The sequence below is a fragment of the Sus scrofa genome, chromosome 8 (genome assembly GCF_000003025.6).
Source record: "Sus scrofa isolate TJ Tabasco breed Duroc chromosome 8, Sscrofa11.1, whole genome shotgun sequence".
Lineage (NCBI taxonomy): Eukaryota > Metazoa > Chordata > Mammalia > Artiodactyla > Suidae > Sus > Sus scrofa.
In genome coordinates this window covers 124,668,642-124,688,289 of record NC_010450.4, presented here as the reverse complement: position 1 = coordinate 124,688,289, position 19,648 = coordinate 124,668,642, and the positions used below count along the sequence as shown (strand labels likewise).

The 19,648-nt window shown below is 36.6% G+C and overlaps 1 protein-coding gene across 16 annotated transcripts in view; it reads left to right on the top strand.

The window, feature by feature from the left end:
* The window catches only part of BMPR1B (bone morphogenetic protein receptor type 1B), a 499,194-nt gene that overhangs the window by 347,552 nt on the left and 131,994 nt on the right, over positions 1-19,648 (top strand). For 9 of the 16 annotated variants that reach the window (XM_021100409.1, XM_021100408.1, XM_021100412.1 and 6 more), the window contains one exon: positions 6,271-6,397. In XM_021100409.1, the coding sequence (XP_020956068.1) occupies positions 6,331-6,397 (67 nt within the window). In that variant the 5' untranslated portion in view covers positions 6,271-6,330. 16 annotated transcript variants of the gene reach the window in all.

Below are 19,648 nucleotides of genomic sequence, written 5' to 3'. Positions count from 1 at the left end.
GAGGAGCATTTGCCTTCCTCTGTTAATTGTTAATTGTTCTTGTTTTAGGGACCTATATCATGTTTGCTTAGACCCTAACGTGTTATGAGTTCTATGGAATCATGTGTTTTGGCTTTAGCTCTGTCCTCATGGAACGCATGTGTTACCAAGGTCCAAGGTAGGTGGATCAGGAAGGGCAATATTCACGTTCATCAAGTTATCACCAGAAACACGACTCTCCTCTGAATCGCTGGTCTTACTGTCAAATTGAACTTTCCTACTCATTTCTCTCCTATGGGCAAATTCTCTCAGAGGTCCTGGTTCCACCTTAAAATTTTGCCTTGAGAAATTTTTCCTTTCTGTATAGCTTTAGACCTGGGATTGATCTATCAATCAGTCTCTTTCTTAAACACACATATATAACCCTAGGTTCTCAGAGACTCAGACATGCTTGCAAATATCAAACTCTTACTGCAGATCATGTTTGAAACACTTCTCAGGTGGTTCCTCAGGCCCCAGGTAAATCTGTGGTGCACTACATAGCTGGAGAGAATTAGTGTCCCTAACATAGGCGTCACTGCCTGTGTCAGCATCTAAACCTTGAACTTAGCCTGGATCGCAATAAAAAACAATAGCAATTAGAGTAGCAGAGAGCAGTGGCAAGGGTTATTACATTTTATGCATCATTTCATTTAAATTATGTTAAAGTCTATGAGGTAGGTTTTCTCATCCCCATTTTATGAGTGATGAAGCTGAGATTCAGATAACATAAATAAGCAAAATTTGGCTAAATGGTGAAAAATGGGACTCTGCTACACAATAGGGCTACCTGATTGGAAAGCCTGAGCGCTTAACCACTAAATTATGTTAAAAACAAATTTTAACACAAATTTAGTTAAGTGCATCTTTTAGTATCTGACTTCAGGTATGTTAACTTTTTCTGAATGTATCACCACAGTTATGAATTTTTGTGTGTGAATATAATAATTTGAAAGCAACAGCTCAGGGGTGCAGTTTATTTTGATAGGAAATGTCCTGTTTGATGACACTCTATTCTATTAGATAATATGCTATACTTGAGAATCTATCCTATAAAGTTTGGGTATCCTGCCTACTAAACTGTAATTCTCAGAAGCTACAGTACTTCCCCAGCCAGTAAAATCTCTTTAATCAACATTTGATTACCTTTTCATTAAGGACTGTTAAACTCCCATGAAATGGTACAAGTAAGTGTAATTTTTCAGTAACTTCTCCCCCTGAATTATAAGTGATATACACTTCAGGATAAGAAAGAGCTTGATTTTTTAAAAAAGCTTGAGCTCTCTTGTAGAATGATTCAGGAAAGAATGAGAGGGATCAAAATTCTGCAAGAAGAAACATGAACTTTTATTGTTACAATGTAGTGGTAAAAATTGAAATCCTCTAAATGTTCATCCGCAGTAGAATAGATAAATAACTATGTGCATAAATAACTGCATAGTTTTGTAGTTGAATGAGACTGAGCTTAGCATGGATTAATCATTAAAATATAATATGGAACAAAATAAGCTACTGACACATGAATTGTAGTGTCCTTTATAAAAAATATTTTTAAAAATCCGTAAAGAGTATGTATGGCTGATGGACACATATATTCATATGCATATACATGCATAGATACACATACATATCTACATAATACACACACATACATTAAAATATGCCTGACCATGATAAACAGCAAAATAATAGTGATTACCTATAAAAGTAGACTGCATATGAGGTTAGGATTAGCTATATACGGTTGGATTTATAATGTTTGCTTTCTTCATCTTGATGAGATACATGGGTATTTTATGTTCGCTCACATTTTGGCATTATTGAAACATTTCATAATAAGAACGCTGAGAAAGTAAATTTTCACCTTTGGGATGGCTTGGCAAAATCAATATGCTTCCCCAAAGGAACTGATAGGACACTTAATTTTTATTTATTTATTTATTTTTTGTCTTTTTTTTTTTTGCTATTTCTTGGGCCGCTCCCATGGCATATGGAGGTTCCCAGGCTAGGGGTCGAATCGGAGCTGTAGCTGCCAGCTTATACCAGAGCGAAAGCAACGCGGGATCCGAGCCGCGTCTGCAACCTACACCACAGCTCACGGCAATGCCGGATCGTTAACCCACTGAGCAAGGGCAGGGACCGAACCCACAACCTCATGGTTCCTAGTCGGATTTGTTAACCACTGCACCACCACGGGAACTTCAGGACACTTAATTTTTAAAAATAGCCATATTTTCTTATTTTGTCCAATAAATGTAATAAAGAGAAGCCAAAAGGAGGAAGAGAAAATGTGGACCACATGCTTCCTTTTCTCTTTCCATTACACTCTGTTATATTGCTGCATGCCTCACAAATGGTTTCAGAGAGAGAGAGAGAGCATGAAGCCGACTTCAATTTATTACTAGATTTTTGGGGAAGGAGAAAGTCTACTGTATTAAATATATGTATATGCATTGTATGTATACGTAAGTGCATTTTGCATTTCATTAATGAAATATATTAATATTGTATATGTCTATGAATATAAATTAAAGGATAAATGAGGATATTTTTCCCACACTGTTGCTGGAACAACTGCTACCTACCCAGTTAAACTTATGTTTGCAATGAACCTTCCTGCCTTAGTGGAACCAGGCTCATTTTGTTAGTTTTTCTTAAGTTAGGATGGATTTTTTAAAAATTATTTGTTAGCTATTCTATTTGAAGGAACGCTGTCTAGGCTGCTGTTGTCGTGATAGTTGTGTTCAGTTATGTGTGAGGTTTTCTCTGTCTGACTGTGTACACGCTTTTGTACAAGAACACACTGTTGTATCTGCAGCCTTGTAGACACCGTTCCAACTATATTTTCTTTCATTCTGAGGTGAATGTTCTTTCACATATTAACATGTATCTTATAAAGCATAGACGTGTGTTTAATGAGGTAGAGTTTCTTCTCAAAAGAGCACGTAGTAGATTGAAGGTGACTTCATGTAATTGAAAAAATATGATGTTTAAGAAAAAGTTACAGAGTATGAGGCAGAGTCAGGCATCAGTTTTCATAATAATCTAACTCTCCACTTAGATCATTTATCTGAGGGAGGCTTAATAGTGTGATAAGAGATTAAGACGGTAGGTTCTGAAGTTAGAGCGCTTAAACTCTACTGCCAAGTAATTGTCTGAATTTGAGCAAATTTGTTCACCTTCTGGGGCCTTAATTTCCTCACTTGTAAAGTGGGATTTTTTTACTTAGGAGTCCCTGTCTCAGTGAGGAGAATGGGTGGACTGGAGTTGAGAGTGAGGTCAAAGGGCAGGCACACTATGACAGATTGAGACCCAGTGAAGGCATTATCTTAAGACAGAAGCAGAGGACTGGAAGACAGGGGAAATTTTGTAGACCTAAAAAAGGTATAAATCAAATAGACTGGAAGGGCAGAGATAAAGAACAGTAGCATGTATTTTCTTGTTGTTTGACCTGGCCAGGTGGATGGATGCTGGTATAGTCTATCAAGACAGAATATAGGAGGGGCCCATTTTAGAGGAAGGATGGGCACTTTACGTATCCGTGTATAAATACAGTAATTTCAAACTTAGAAATATACTTACCATCTTGCCTATGGTTGTTCTGTACCTGCTATTCTGTGTCACTCTTGAAAACTCTTGATACACATTCCAGTGATTAGTTGTTCGTTGGTGTTTTCTACTCCTGCTTACCCTGAAATGATAACGTCTCTGTTTTAGAGATACTTGCATATCCTCAGTTATCCACTATATTGGAACCACTTCTCTCTAACAGCTCCCTCATCTAAGACCTGATTTTGATGCTCCTTCCAATCTTTTTAGTGTCTTGGTGTCCTTGGGAATCATTTGGAATGTTCCCGTTCATTTTTAAATATTCCAAAGCTGTTACATTTCTAAGAGAATGGAATTGGGAGTCTCTGCTCCTTAGAAATCACTTGGGCGGTCCTGCTGTGATGCAACGGGATTGATGGTGTCTGTGCAGTAGCAGGGACTCAAGGTCAATCCCCAGCTTGGTGCAGTAGGTCAAGGATCTGGTGTTGCTACAGCTGTGGCAAAGGTCGAAACTTTGGCTCTGATTTGATCCCTACCGTATGCTGCAGGGCGGCCAAAAAAAAAAAAAAAAATATATATATATATCCTTTGATCCATATGAAGATTTGTTGAGCTCCTTCCTGAGAACAGTTTTTTTAAACTCCAGTGACTTGTAGCAATCTTCCTAGGCAACCTTTAATCCAGAGCAATGGTGTATCTTTACCTAACGTCTCATAATCAGAAAACCACTCAAATTATACAGTAATGGCAAAGGAAGATTTGTTGCAGGGTGAGTTTTGGTGTTCCTGTACATCAAAGATATGTTAGGCTTGTATCAGATGGTGGAAGTGCTAGGGTCATCGTAATCAGGCATGTGTTTGACTTCTCATAGGCTAGAGCCGTGCTTCCTATCTTTTAGGAATTGTATTTGGATTCAGTTAACAGGAATAGAAATAATGGTGGAAACAGAGAAGTTTATTTCTCTTTCATATAAAGAAGACCAGGGGCAGGCAGTCCAGGTAGGACATGGCAGTTCCATAGATATCAAGCATCTGTCTCTTTATCTAATTTCCTATTCTGCCAACCTACCACGTGGCTTCCATCTCCACAGACACATTTTGGTCCTCGGTGGCTGTTATTCTAGCAGTCCAGTCTCTAGGCACTAGAAAAGAGTTGGACGTGAGGGGCAGATCATATGGACAAGCCTTCTTGTGAGCAGCAGTTCAGGATTCCCATCTCTAGTTAGATTTCATGGCCAGCTTTTGATCAAATGACCACATCATGGTCTTCTAGTTGGATATATTACTACCTTCAAAAACCAGGATTCTTTGGCCAAGGAAGAAGGGAAGAATGGATGATGGGTGATGACTAGCCCATTTTGTCTCATGTATTCAACTTAAGATACCAGTGAAGGTGGAAAAATGGACATTGTTCTTTATTCATATATTTTATGTGCAGGTGTCTCATATTGAAATGTCCCTGATGGATACCTTTAAAGGTCATTAGCCATTGAAAATGAAAAAAGAAAATCCTACCATTCTGTTTTTCTTGACACATTGAGTTAAAATGCATGGTTTCATTGAGAGATTTGAATAACTATTCCCATGAGTATGTTAGACAGTCGAGGAACTAAGAATTCAACTAAAGAAGTCTTATGTCTGGATGTACAGATAGATCCCAAAATTTTGGTCTGTTCAAGGAAAGGTACATGTTTTTAGGCAGAAAGAGAAAGTGAGACATTAATTTGCCCAGGGTCATAAGTGAATTATTTCAGTAATTTATAGTGTTATGAATCCAAGAGAAATTGATTTTTGATACATTCGATTAATTTCTAGTCTTAAGCATAAACACTAACTGAGCCTTTAGATACTTTGATATGATTGTACCTAGACTGCTTCTAATTAATAGTGATTTGAATGAATATTACATAGGACAGTTATTTCTGGTGCTTTTCCAGCTGTATAAATATCCTGTTGCATAAACAGACTAAAATTAATCACAGAATTTACTGTGCTAGCAGTATTTACAGCTTCATTGTGAACCCAGTGTTTTAACCATCTGTCCTTCATTTACTATATCTTAAACATAGACGTCTGTAACACAGGCCCAATTAAAAGTATTTGTGCAAAGACAGTATAACACAATAGTACTTGGAGGAAAGAATGACATTATTGAAAAAAGAATTCTTTAATAATTAACACAGTTTGAGTTAGTAATCATATCTCATGAAAATAAATAGAAGCCTATCTGAAATAAGTAAGGAGGCATTTTTAAGAGAGCCTCTGGAAAGCCGAACTTTATAATAATATTGAAAATGTGAAATCAGTTTCTGAAAGGGGGGAGAGGTTTATGTTGTTGTTTTCAAATGTTTCTGTCTTTTGTGTTCAAAAAATTTTGCAACCTTTTCATTGAATAACTAGTTCCTCAACTGACAAAAACGTTGTGTACTCTTTAAAGCAAATTAGGAGGATATACAAGATAAACAGATTTAATAAACCTGACTTTCCCAAGTTATTTTTCCCACCAAACAATGACTCTGTATCTATGCAATTAGATTATGTGAAAGTCATTGTGTTTTATTTTTATAGTTAATTTTCTAGTTTGAACTTTCCAAGGCTAGTTCCTCATGTATTTCCTCCAACTGATTTTATTTTGGATAAAATTATCTTTATCTGATTTTCCTTTGAGAAAACACGGACATTTGCTTCCTTGGCTGACTTGCAGGTACGGGTGAGTACTAAAGGAGCCACATGAATAGGCTTCACAGAAGAGGCAGCCCACCCCATGCAGAGATGCTGCCCCAGGCCAGCTATTTGTGCTCTGGAAAACACTGACTTGCATGAGAAAACAGGTACTGAACTATCCTGCTTCTCAGGATTTACATATTCTTTTTTCCTATAAGTGGGAGTGAACAGTGTTCTTAAAGACAGTTAAAGGAAATGAGAGCATGTAAACCTGCGAATGGTACTTAACTGATACATGGATGGAGAATAAAGGGAACTAAAGAGGTGATAAATGAGGGGAAAAAAAGATACTATTTAATGTCATTAATCTACATTGAAACCTAGATTACGTTGTACTTGTTATTTTATACTATAAAACTCGTGTTTTGTCACACGATTTATATTATAATATTATCGTCCCTAATTAGATTTTAGTTTGTGGAAACCGTTACCTTGTGTTTCTTTCAGATCACCTATAGCATCTAGCATCATGTCAGACACATTTTAAGCCTAAAATAAGGAGGATCTAGGTGGCACATCTGATAAGTAGTGGTTCCTTCATGCAGTGTTTTGAGGCTTCTATGTCTGTGTTTGTAGAAAAAAAAAAGTGTTAAATTAGACCAGGGACTCTGTTTTATAAATTGCAATATCGGAAACTTAGAATAGTGCCCAACAGGCTGGAGGTATTAAATATTTGTTGGATGAGTGAATGAATTATTCTGGCAATAGTTGAGAGAGGAAGGAAGAATGGCAACATATTTGGCATTCTGTTACTAAATTAACTCTCAAGTCCCTTTTAATTCTAAATTCTGTGACTAGTGTAAATATTTGTTAATTCAGCAAAGGTGTTACATCCGTATCCAAATTCAGAAGCTGGACTATCTTACAGTGTTGCAGAAATCACTCAAGTGGTGTAGATTCAAGGCTATTACGAATAATTACTTTGATCAAGACAATCTTTTCTAGGATTCACCTACCATTTAAATTTTATTTAAATTTTAATATAAACTTACCAATTAGTTAACTGAGTTACATTCCTCTTCAATTCATGTTGTGGTTTATGAAGACTACAGGTACATTAACATGGGTATATAATACAGCTTGGGGATGGTTGAATTCTCTGTTTTATGTAGGGTAAGATCATACTGGTTCATTTATCTGATTTTGTAGCATCAACATTCTAAAACGGACTTTCTTCCCTCTTTAAATATTTTACGCCTAAAAAGGATTACTGGAAATTAAGTGATTAGAATTGTAGATTTTTATTACCTGGCTTACTAAGTACTTAGTTCTCCTGATTTCAAAACCGATGCCTTTTTTGAAATGTCAGTGTTTCCCTATGATTTTTTTCCCCTAAATATTGGTTAAAGAAGATACTCTGCTAAGAACAAAATGGTTCCGCACGACTCTGAGCCTCATCCAGAAGGGCCATGGGGTAGGGCTGGGGGAATGCTCATTTGTCCTAGTGGGCTCCCTGATATGTGAAGAGAAGGGGCAGCCAGAACAGTGGCTTTCAAAGTATGGCTGGTCCCTGAGCCCCTGGGAGGTCTCCGGGAACCTTGGAGGGCATTTGTGAATTCAAAACCATTTTAATTATTATTATTATCATTATTATACTACTACTAATTACTGTTATTTATCTGCCGTTTTCATTGTGCTGATATGTGCTCTGATGGCTCAAAAAACAATGATAGGGAAAACTTTTGGCACCTCAGCACCAACCCAGGGTGGTGGCCGCAGAAGTACAGTTCATCATTGTGTCTTTCGCTGCCAAAGCCTTGAAGAGAAAAAAGAAAAAAATGAACATTTAACTTAAAATGTCCTTGTTAAAAGTAGTAGAAATTATCACTTCATTAAATCTCAACCCTTGAGTGCATGCCTTATTTTAATATTCTTTGCGATGAAATGGATGTATGCTTGTCCTGCTCCTGGATACCAAAGGACAATGATTTAACTCAAGGAATTGTTGCCAAACTAGTTCCTTTTTAATGGGTCCTCATGTTTAATTGAATGACTGACAAACCATGACATTTTATATGATTTGAATATATGGTGGGCATTTTCTTAAAAACAATGAAGCGAACTTATCAAGGAAAATAAAGGACAGGATTTGTGCTGCTAATGAAACTTGTGCTTGGAAAACTTGCAATGGCCACCACCACTTTTTTCAGGTGATATCGGTGCTATTGGTAAATTTTTGGTAGATGATACTGGAAGATTTTTTGTAATTTTATAAGGAAATGTGTTAACATCCGCAAGTTCTGTATGGGTCCTTGTACGATGTTATAAAACTATGCATGGATAAAAGATCTGGTCAACGTGCGAGGGAGCAGAGCTGATTTTAATGTAAAAGAATACAAATATTTCACTGTATGGTTCAGATTCCTCATTGCGATAAACTTTAAGAAACTTCTCCATGTTGAGTTTTGGTGTAGTATTAAGGAGGAATATCCACACTATCTGAAAAGGCTTTTAAAATATTTCTCCCTTTTTCAGTTCTTTCTGTGGGAGGCAGAATTGCCTTCATAGTCCTCACCCACAGCAACTATTCCCAACATATTGAAGACAGATGCAGAGTTATTATCTGTCTTCTGGTGAGCCACACACTTCTCACCAAATTATTTTGTGGACACCTCATTATTTTTCATGCAAATATTTATGGTAGCATGTAAGAGATGGTTTAAAATGAATTAATGAGTATTTTATAAATGTGTCAGTTTTAATTTCTAATATGGTAAACAAATCAAAACCAAAACAAACGCAAACAAAAATAAACATGATATTCTTTTGGGTCATTAATATTTTTTTAAGAATATAGAAGAATCCCGAGACCAAAAAATGTGATGACACTTTCTAGATTGGGTAAGGTCAGTGGTCAGGGTGCCAAGGTCTGGAGTAATATTGCTTAACACGTTAGTATTGTCTCAGTATCATTGTTACCATTTCATTTCTTCTTTGTTTTCTTTTTTTTTTTTCTGGTCTTTTTATCCTTTTTAGGGCCACCCCAGCAGCATATGGAGGTTCCCAGGCTAGGGGTCTAATCAGAGCTGCAGCTGCCGGCCTACGCCACAGCCACAGCAATGCCAGATCCAAGCTGCTTCTGCGACCTACACCACAGCTCACGGTAATGCCGGATCCTTAACCCACTGAGTGAGGCCAGGGATCGAACATGCAACCTCATGCTTCCTACTCAGATTCATTAACCACTGAGCCACAATGGGAACTCCACCATTTTATTTTTTTCATTTCAACAAATGATTATTGGTTACCTTCTATTCTCCAGATAGCTTTTTAGGTCGTAGGAGTTGAGTTACTTCAAGTAAAGATCCATCCCCTGCTTATTTTTAAGGTGCTCTAAAGCCAGGTCCATGTGTTATACTTTTTATTTCCCTAATTGTGGTAAAACTGGAATATTTGGTTTCTTCTTTCCTATCTTCAACTTTCTGGAGATGTTGCTTGGTATGTTTTTATGTCTTTGCCGTTTGTTGTTATGGCAGGGATTGGCTAATATTTGAACAAGTATATCCTTCCCCCTACTTTCTTTCTGTAATGTTTGAAAGTATGGAAGAGGTATATATCTTTGCAATATTTTGCATATATGCAATTACATACAGATTGTAGGGACAAGAGACAAGAAAAGTATGGGAAAGGGAGAGACGAAGAGCTTTATCACGGTATTTGCAAAGTGTTTTCCAGATCTACCCCTAGCTTTTGGAGAGCCCAGGGCAAGAGACGAATGGAGAACTACATATGTCAAAATATTAAAAAGTTAGAACTTATACTGACACACACTGTTAAATGTTTATCTTCATGCTCTGACAAAAATATGCCATGTAACCAATGATTAGGAAAATATATGTAAAGCAACAGTTTATGCCATATAACTCTGCAGAGTGCACATTCAGAATGATGGCCTTTCTACCAAGGATTATGGTTTATCCTAGGGAGACCTAGCAGCATTGACTAGAAAAGAGAAGAATAGGGAAGAACATTTATCTTCATTTTTGGTCTTCTAGCCTCCTCTTCCCAACGCTTGACAAATCCGGGGAAAACATCACTTTCTCCTCTGTATGAAAGGAGGCTTTTTCCTTCCTACCCAAAACTCAGGTGCTCTTCCAACCTTCACCCTATTGCTGTACAAGACAAGTGAGGAGTCTACAAGATTCCTGTTTAATCTTCAGCAAGCCATGCAGGCAGCCCCCTCTCCCCCTCCCCAACAACATTGCTCTTCGGAGTTTTTCAAACAAAACGCACTGGAAGGCCAGATTTCAATGTCGAGTTCCCAGATTAACTCGAATTTCCTGCTGAACTACTGCTGCCTTGGGAGAGGAAATCTGACGCTGGCCACAGCCCACTTCCCTTCTCGTTGCTCCGCAAGGGGACTTACCTTGCATATATGTGGATATCTCCGCCCTCTTGTCCGAACCCTGTCTCACAGGGTCAGTAACTAATTGCTCTTGGCCATCCAAAGGATGTTCCTTGGGGAAGAGGACTCCAGGGTCGTAGGCATGCAAAGTGTGTCCCTTATGTACAAGCAATAAAATCTGCATTTTAATTTTGTTGATAATTTGCATTTACTGTGCTTTTTTATTAAGAATAGTTTTAGGTTTCCATAATCATAATACTGTCTACTGAGAAGTTATGGGTCAAGTTGGGAATTGTACGAAAATACCTATATTGTTTTTGGAAACGTATTTTTAAGAAGAATGAATGGTTAAATTTAAAAGTAGCTAATAATAGTTCTATAAAACTAATAATGAAGCCATTTACTCACTTAAAAAAAATTCTGGTCTCCAGCCCATAAAGTGCTCTTTAGTAGCAGGGGGTGGGTGTGTGGGGGATGCTAGTTAGTACTAACCATACAGTACTCTAGTTGTTTCTCAGAGTTAATATTAACTACCACTGGTTTGTAATTTATAATGTGAAAGTACTTTAGTCACTGGGATTCCCTGGATTATTTAGTATTCTCCATCTCTGTGAAATATTGAATGGCCCCTTATTCATGAATTAGATGAGCTTTTCAGGCAGCTACTTTAGGAATTATTTTGTACTACTGTCTTTTTAATGATCCTATTTTTCGGGGAAAAAAAAAAGCACAGGATTTAATGTTGGCTTGTGTAGATGAATTAACATAGTATGGTTAAGAAACAGGACCTGCACTAGAAGAGTTAATCTTCAAGTTCAGCTTGAGCTGTGTTTACTGATCCTTTTCTGCTTCTTGTTAATTGGCACCTCGGACTCTGTACTAATTAATGGGAGAGCAAGGGGCAGGTGGCGCCGTTTTATTTTGATAATCCTTGTCAGCAATGTCTGTGTAATCTTCTTGTTTAATTATAATGAATGTGCATTTGGGGTGCATGAACTTTCAACAGCTTTTTTTCCCTGGAAGTTCACTGGGCAAGGACAGTTTTGCAATTGTCAGACTAGGCTACAGATTGCATACAAAGCCAATTGTTTTGCTGATTTAGTTGCTAACTCACAAATGGAAATAACTATGGAGGTACCCTGGGCTGCTTTACAACTAGATGGTATAAGTATTCAGAGAACAAAGGAACAAATCTATGCTTCCTTTAATTGTGCCCCCCCCCCTTTTTTTGGAGGAAGGGTAAGAAATTTTGCTTAAATAGGGACGTTAATTTTAAGAGTACTTAATGGATGAAAATATTAGAGTAATGTTTTCTCTGGAACGAAGAGCCTAGGCAGGAAGTCAAAATAAATGGAACTGATTTACTTAAGAATTTACAAGTTTCAGCTGTGAAATGACTAGATAAATGATTCTATTAGAACGTAGGTACCTATTAGAAGATGCATACTTTGCTAACTTCCATTTTAAAGAGACTATTAGACTTTCAAATACAAAGGTAGGTTTAGGTAAAATAAATTCTCAGCAGTTTTGAAGTTTGGGGACCAGGCTTAAAATTGTATTCCAAGCCATGCATTATTTATTTGGGGGAAGTGGGAGAAAATGAGGGAGGAAGAAGTCAAAAAACACCTCCTTGGCTGTTAATACTTTGAAACTTAGTGAAAAGGAAATAACACCCAATTTATAAGAACTCCAATATAAACAAACAGGAGCTATGATAGGAAATAGCACTAGGGCCAATTTATAAGACTTGGTCCATGTTCATTTTTCAGATAAAACTTCCTGTACTTACTTCTAGCCATTTTGGGCTAGACCAAAACCAAAATAAATCTTATTCAAATGGTGAAAGAAAACATTTTCACTGGGTAATATTATTGGAAAAGCAAAAATAATTACTTCTGCAATTGGTACCTTGATACAATTTGTGTTAAGATGAAAGTATAGGTTTCTATGAACTTGGATGTTACTGATATACTTACAGCTGATGATAACAAAATTTCATTAGAATGTTTTTGTGCCTCATCACAGAATCTTGACCTTACTTGATTTAAATTTACAATTAAAATGAAAATTCAAATTTGTGGTTCTCAATCCAGGGGGAATTTTGGCACTGTCTGGAGACATTTTGGATTTTTACTACTGGGAAAGAGTACTACTTGTGTCTACTGAGTGGAAGTGGTAGATGCTGCTAAACATCCTAAAATGCACAGGACAGTTCCCCCATGAAAAAGAATTATGTAGCCCCCAAATGTTAATATTGCAGGGATTAAGAAATTGTCTTGCTTAATGATGCCTTCTTCTTACGCAACTCTACATATTATAATCAGTGGATTGAGAAAATGCTGGAGATTTTGTGCAGAAATGCTGTACATTTAAGGAAACAGTCATATGTGGGTGTGCAAGTATTGAGTTCAATATATACGGGATTGGCTAATAAATAACCCATTCTTAGTTTTTATTATTTTTCTCAGCTTTTCAAGTGATAACTTTTGTACTGCAGGAATAAAAAGTGAAGGTGACTTCATTATGTGAGATCATAAATGTTAACTACAATAATGTAAACTAAACAGCTGACTAAAGTATGGTGATTAATTAGCAATATATATGTATATCAAATCCTTCTATTGTACACCTTAAACTAATCCAATGTTATATGTCAATTACATCTAAATAAGACTGGCGGGAAAGTGACGCATGGGGGAAATAGTCTGAAATATGGAAGGAAGTTACAAGTTCTTTGGAGCTTTTTCTTTCAGTTTTTATTATATATTGAAAATTGAAGTAATTACAGTATTTCCTTGGCCTAGAAAGAATACAGTGTGACTGATGTGACTGTGCCATATTGCATGCTATTGTCCTTATAAAGCCTGTATGGTTTCCTTGTGGTGGAGTAGCTAAGTATTAGTTATTTACAGGAGGATTTTAACCCAGCAGCTAAATTCAGGCCTCAGTTCATCTGATTTAAAAAATTTGCCCGCAACTTTTATTCCTGTGTGATTTTATGTTAACCCATGATCTGTAGATAAAATTTAAATCAGGTGTTTATTTACTATGTAAACAATAACTTGATTACAAATTAAACAGTTTAAATTTCATCTGCTCATTATTTTTCTTTCATGACATGAATACAGATAAACATATGCTCAGTAGTGTATATCAAATGCCTTTTTTGGCATTTTGGTTTTTGTCATTGATCCTCTAAAAGTCACTAAATCAGTTCATACTGATTTCGGTATGTAGTAGGACATACTATGTAAAAACTTTAAAATTATGTTATATATATATGGTGTATGTAAGTGATGGAACATAAAAATATTCCTAAACCCACCACCATACCCAAGAAATTTAACATTGTTAATGCTGTGTGAATTTTGGCTGAAAAAGGGATGTTTGCTTTTTGAACTAGTCTATTTTCAGGTATTATTTGTAAAGCACTTTATATTTAAAAAGTTCAGCAGAAAATGAATGCATACTGAGTGAGTGAGAAGTAGGAAAGATTTCTACTTTCAAGATTAATATATGAATTCACAAAAGTAGCTTTCTAAGTAAACGAGAGGTAACTTGTTTGAAAAACAATTCAGTATTTTTTTTTTTTTTTTTTTTTTATGACTTATTCCCTGGGAGAGAAGAAATAGGACAGGCACTGTGGCCGACTTCGCTGTAGAGAACTTGTTAGATGGCAGGAGGCTTTGTCCACAGAAACATGAAGGCTCATTCAGCTTAGTAACTGCAGTATATTTTATAAGGAAACCTGTGTGTAAAAATAGATGCTGAATGAAACTTCTTGTAGAGTATAGGGCCATATGGTTGTTAAAGGGCCACTTTGTTTTACTCGAAAGAAAATATGAAAACTCCCCCTTTGGAAGCAAGTCTTAGGAAGTGGCTGTTAGAAAATATCTTTTTGTGCCCTGTTACTAGTTCCAAAACAGATGTGTTTTCTAACCACATTAAGTAACTACCTTAATCAGCATTTCTCAAATTCTATTATGGCATGCTTATTTTAGAATGATAGAATGATATTAGAAGTCATATATCATGATTCAGCACAGTTTTTCTGTGAATTTTGGCAGATGTTCAATATTTGAAACAAAAGAGGAAATTGAAGGAAATTGTATTGATGTTCTAGGTGACCTTTGCTATTTATGCTTTTAAAAGTCACAGAATATACCAGTCCAGAGTTTTAATGTTATGTTCTATGGCAGGAAAATGTTATTTCTATGTTTATAAGGGCTTGTACCATCAATTCTGTTTCTGTGGCATCAATGCAGTTTCTGAAATTTGAGTTTATTTTAAAAATATGGCTCATATAAACAACCTGACTTTACACCTAAAGCAGCTAGAGAGAGAAGAACAGACAAGACCTAAAGTTAGCAGAAGGAAAGAAATCATAAAGATCAGAGCAGAAATATATGAAATAGAAATGAGGAAAACCCTAGAAAAGATCAGTGAAACTAAAAGCTGGTTCTTTGAAAAGATCAACAAAATTGATAAACCCTTCGCCAAACTCAACAAGAGAGAGGACTCAAATCAGTAAAATTAGAAATGAAAAAGAAGTTACAATGGACAGCACAGAAATACAAAGCATCATAAGAAATTACTAAAAGCAATTATATACCAAAAAAATGGATAACCTTGAAGAAATGGACAAATTCTTAGAAAAGTGCAATCTTCCAAGACTAAACCAAGACCAAATAGAAAAGACAAACAGACCAATCACAAGTACTGAAATCAAAACTGTGATTTAAAAACTTACAACAAAAGTCCAGGATCAGACAGCTTCAGAGGCTAATTCTATCAAGCATTTAGGGAAGAACTAATACCTATCCTTTTGCAACTATTCCAAAAAACTTCAAAGGAAGGAACACTCCCAGACTCATTCTATGAAGCCACCATCACCCAGATCCCCAAACCAGACAAAGATACCACACACACAAAAAAAAGGAAAATTAAAGACCAATATCACTGATGAGCATAGATGCAAAAGTCCTCAACAAAATACTAGCAAATGGAATCAAGCAATACTTTAAAAGGATTGTACACCATGATCAAGTGGGATTTATTCCAGGGATGCAAGGATTTTTCAATATCCACAAATCAGTCAGTGACAGACTGAAGAATAAAAACCATATGATCCTCTCAATAGATGCAGAAAAAGCTTTTGACAAAATCCAACACCCATTTCTGATAAAAACCCTCCAGAAAGTGGGCATGGAGGGAACCTACCTTGACATAATAAAGGCCATATATGACAAACCCATAGCTAATATCATCCTCAGTGGTGAAAAGCTAAAAGAATTCCTGCTAAGATATGAGCCAGACAAGGATGTCCACTCTTGCCACTACTCTTCAACATAGTTTTGGAAGTCCTAGCCACAGCAATCAGAGAAGAAAAAGAAATAAAAGGAATCCAAATTGGAAAGGAAGAAGTAAAACTATCACTGTTTACAGATGACATGATACTATACCTATAAAATCCTAGATATGCTACCAGAAAAATGCTAGAGCTCATCAATGAACTTGGTAAAGTTGCAGGATACAAAATTAATTCATAGAAATTGACTGCATTTCTATACGCTAACAGCAAAAGATCAGAAAGAGAAATTAGGGAAACAATCCCATTTACCATTACATCAAAAATAATAAGATACCTAGGAATAAACCTGCCTAAGGAGACAAAAACCTGTACTCGGAAAACTATAAGGTGCTGATGAAGGAAATCAAAGATGACACAAACGATGGAAAGACATATCATGCTCTTGGATTGGAAGAGTCAATATTATCAAATTAACTATACTACCCAAGGCAATCTACAGATCCAATGCAATCCCTGTCATATGAAGGACGTTTTTCACAGAACTAGAACAAAATATTTTAAAGTTTGTTTGGAGGCACAAAAGACCCAGAATAGCCAAAGCCATCCTGAGAAAGAAAAATGGAGCTGGAGGAATCAGGCTCCTGACTTCAGGCTATACCACAAAGCTACAGTCATCAAAACCGTATGGTACTGGCACAATAACAGAAATATAGATTAGTGGAACGTGATAGAAAGCCCGGAATTAAACCTATTCACCTATAGTCAACTAATCTATGACAAAGGAGGCGAGGATATACTATGGAGAAAAAAAAGTCCCTTCAATAAGAGGTGCTGTGAAAACTGGACAGCTACATGTAAAAGAATGAAATTAGAACACGTGCTAACACCATACACAAAAATAAACTCAAAATGGATTAAAGACCTAAATGTAAGACTGGATACTATAAAATTTTTCAAGGAAAACATAGGGCGAATACCCTCTGACATAAACCACAGTAATATCTTCTCAGATCTACCTCCTAGAGTAATAACAATAAAAATGAAAATAAACAAATTGGACCTGATTAAACCTAAAAGTTTCTGCACAGCAAAGGAAACCATAAACAAAATGGAAAGACAACCTAGTGAGTGGGAGAAAATCTTTGCAAATGAAGTGACTGGTAAGGGATTCATCTCCAAAATTTATAAACACCTCCTGCAGCTCAATACCAAGAAAAAAAAAAAAACTCATTAAAAAATGGGCAGAAGATCTAAATAGACAGTTCTCCAAAGAAGACATGCAGTTGGCCAAAAAACACATGAGAAAATGTTCAACATCACTCTTTATTAGAGAAATGCAAATCAAAACCAGTATGAGGTAACACCTCACACCAGCCAGAATGGCCATCATCAAAAAGTCTACAAACAATAAATGCTGGAGAGGGTGTGGAGAAAAAGGAACCCTAGTACACTGTTGGTGGGATTGTAAATTGGTGCAACCACTGAGGAAAACGGTGTGGAGATTCCTCAGAAAATTAAAAACAGAATTACCGTTTGATCAAGCATTCCCACTCCTGGGCATCTATCCAGAGAAAAACATGAGTCTCAAAGACACATGTACTCCATTGTTGACTGCAGCACTATATACAATAGCCAAGACATGGAAACAACCTAAATGCCCATCGACAGAGGAGTGGATCAAGAAGATGTGGTACATATACACAATGGAGTATTACTCAGCCATAAAAAGGAAAGAAATAATGGCATTTGCAATGACATGGACCTCAAAATTATCATGCTAAGTGAAATTAGACAGTGAGACACCAATGTCATATGCTATCACTTATATGTGGAATCTAAAAGAAGGATACAATGAACTTCTTGGCAGAATAGATACTGATTCACAGACTTTGAAAAACTTAACGGTTACCAAAGGAGACAGCTTGCAGGGTGGGGGTGGGCTGGGGGTTTGGGATGGAAATGCTGTAAAATTGAGTTTGGATGATTGTTTTACAACTGTAACTGTAATAAAATTCATTGGGTAAAATAAAATAAAATTCCTTTTTCCAAAAAATATAATAATAGTATGGGACTTGTGTTCCAAATGTGACTTAATCACAATGATTAAAAATCGTATACATCACAGAACTACCACTGCTAGTTCAAATGTTAGGAAGATTTGATTTAAAGTCTTTTTTCCTTACGACAGAGATAAAGAGAGCAGCCTGGCTGATTGCAAGAAGGACTGTGTCATGTCTTAGAGCTCGGGTTAGACAGAAGAAATGAAAACGACTCTGTTAGCAGGATCACGCTCTAAAGTTGGAATTGAGGAAAACTTTGAACGCTTACCTCTGTGAGCACAGTATATTTTCCTCACAGTAAAACTGCCACTACCTTTACTCTCCTTTCTCTGAAAGTATTTCCCATTTTGAATGAAAAACCCCATAGGGCTCAAAATAAATGAAACCTAACATGTTTTCAGTTTAAACACACAAACCCCCCACGCTTTCCTTCATACCTTTCTTCCCTCTCCTCAGAGACCTCTGCCTTTCCTATTCAGCTCATGCCTGCCAACAAAGCTTCTAGCATGGGAAAATGTTTTCAATTTATGTGTTCTTTCCAACTCTTATGTCAGAGACCCTTGAACTTGCTTCAGATCTAGAAGCAATGATGGCAAGCCTTCAACACTCACTTCTTTTAAAATGTGTTTGTGTAAGACTTTTTCTGGTTCTCTGGCTTTGAAGCATATGCCACAAATGAAACCGACCTCTTGCACAGAATAGATTTTAGTATATACATGCTTATACACATCAATGTGAAAGTGTATATTATAAGAAGTCCTAATGTGAGGACTTTAATGTTGTGCCCTATCTTACAAGTTACAAGCTTTCACATATGACATGTCATTTGTTCAGTATGACAGCATTGTGAGCAGTAAGGGGGTTTCTGTCTTCTAGCACAAACTGATGCTAAGAGGGATGAGTTGCGCAGAGCTTGGATCTGTGACCCTTGGTGCACAGCACTTTTTATTACATCACACTAAAAAATCTATTTTAAAACTCAGCAAGATGACACTGCTTTTATTAACAGTACTATTGAAATCAGAATTGCTGAATCTGTCTGTAATTTAGCCCATGAGCTTATTAGCTGCTGGCATAATTATTCTAGTAGCTAATATATTAATCTGTATTTACATTGCATACCTTGTCTAGTAAAGGGAGAAATACTATTGATTTATCTGATCCTGCTTTTAGTAAACTCCCTTTTTCTCTCCAATAATGAGAGATGATTGATCTTGGCAATTGAAGATATTTCTTGCATTTCAGATTGCAATTTTAGCTACCAGGTAAGTATCTCAGTCTTTCAGGGTTTTTCCACTCTTGAGGATTCTACCGAAGATTGATCTGCCCCTTTCAAGGTCAGTGCTAGGGAGAACTTAAGATGCCTCCTGGATTTGGGAGAGGTATGTCTAATCCTGCTCCCTTCCCCTGTAACCCACTGCATCTGTTACTGTGAGGGTTGCCCCCGGTTACCCGCTCGCTGGTCCAGGCATTCTTAGGACAGAGTCAACAAGGATTTATTGTATCTGTAGATACAGTATGAGCACAGATACTATAACTTACTTCATTCATTCTAGAAATGTCAATTGTGCCAACTATATGCCAGTGCAGTTGGAGATGCTTTGGATGTTGTAATGACCATGACAAAATACCTGCCTTCAAA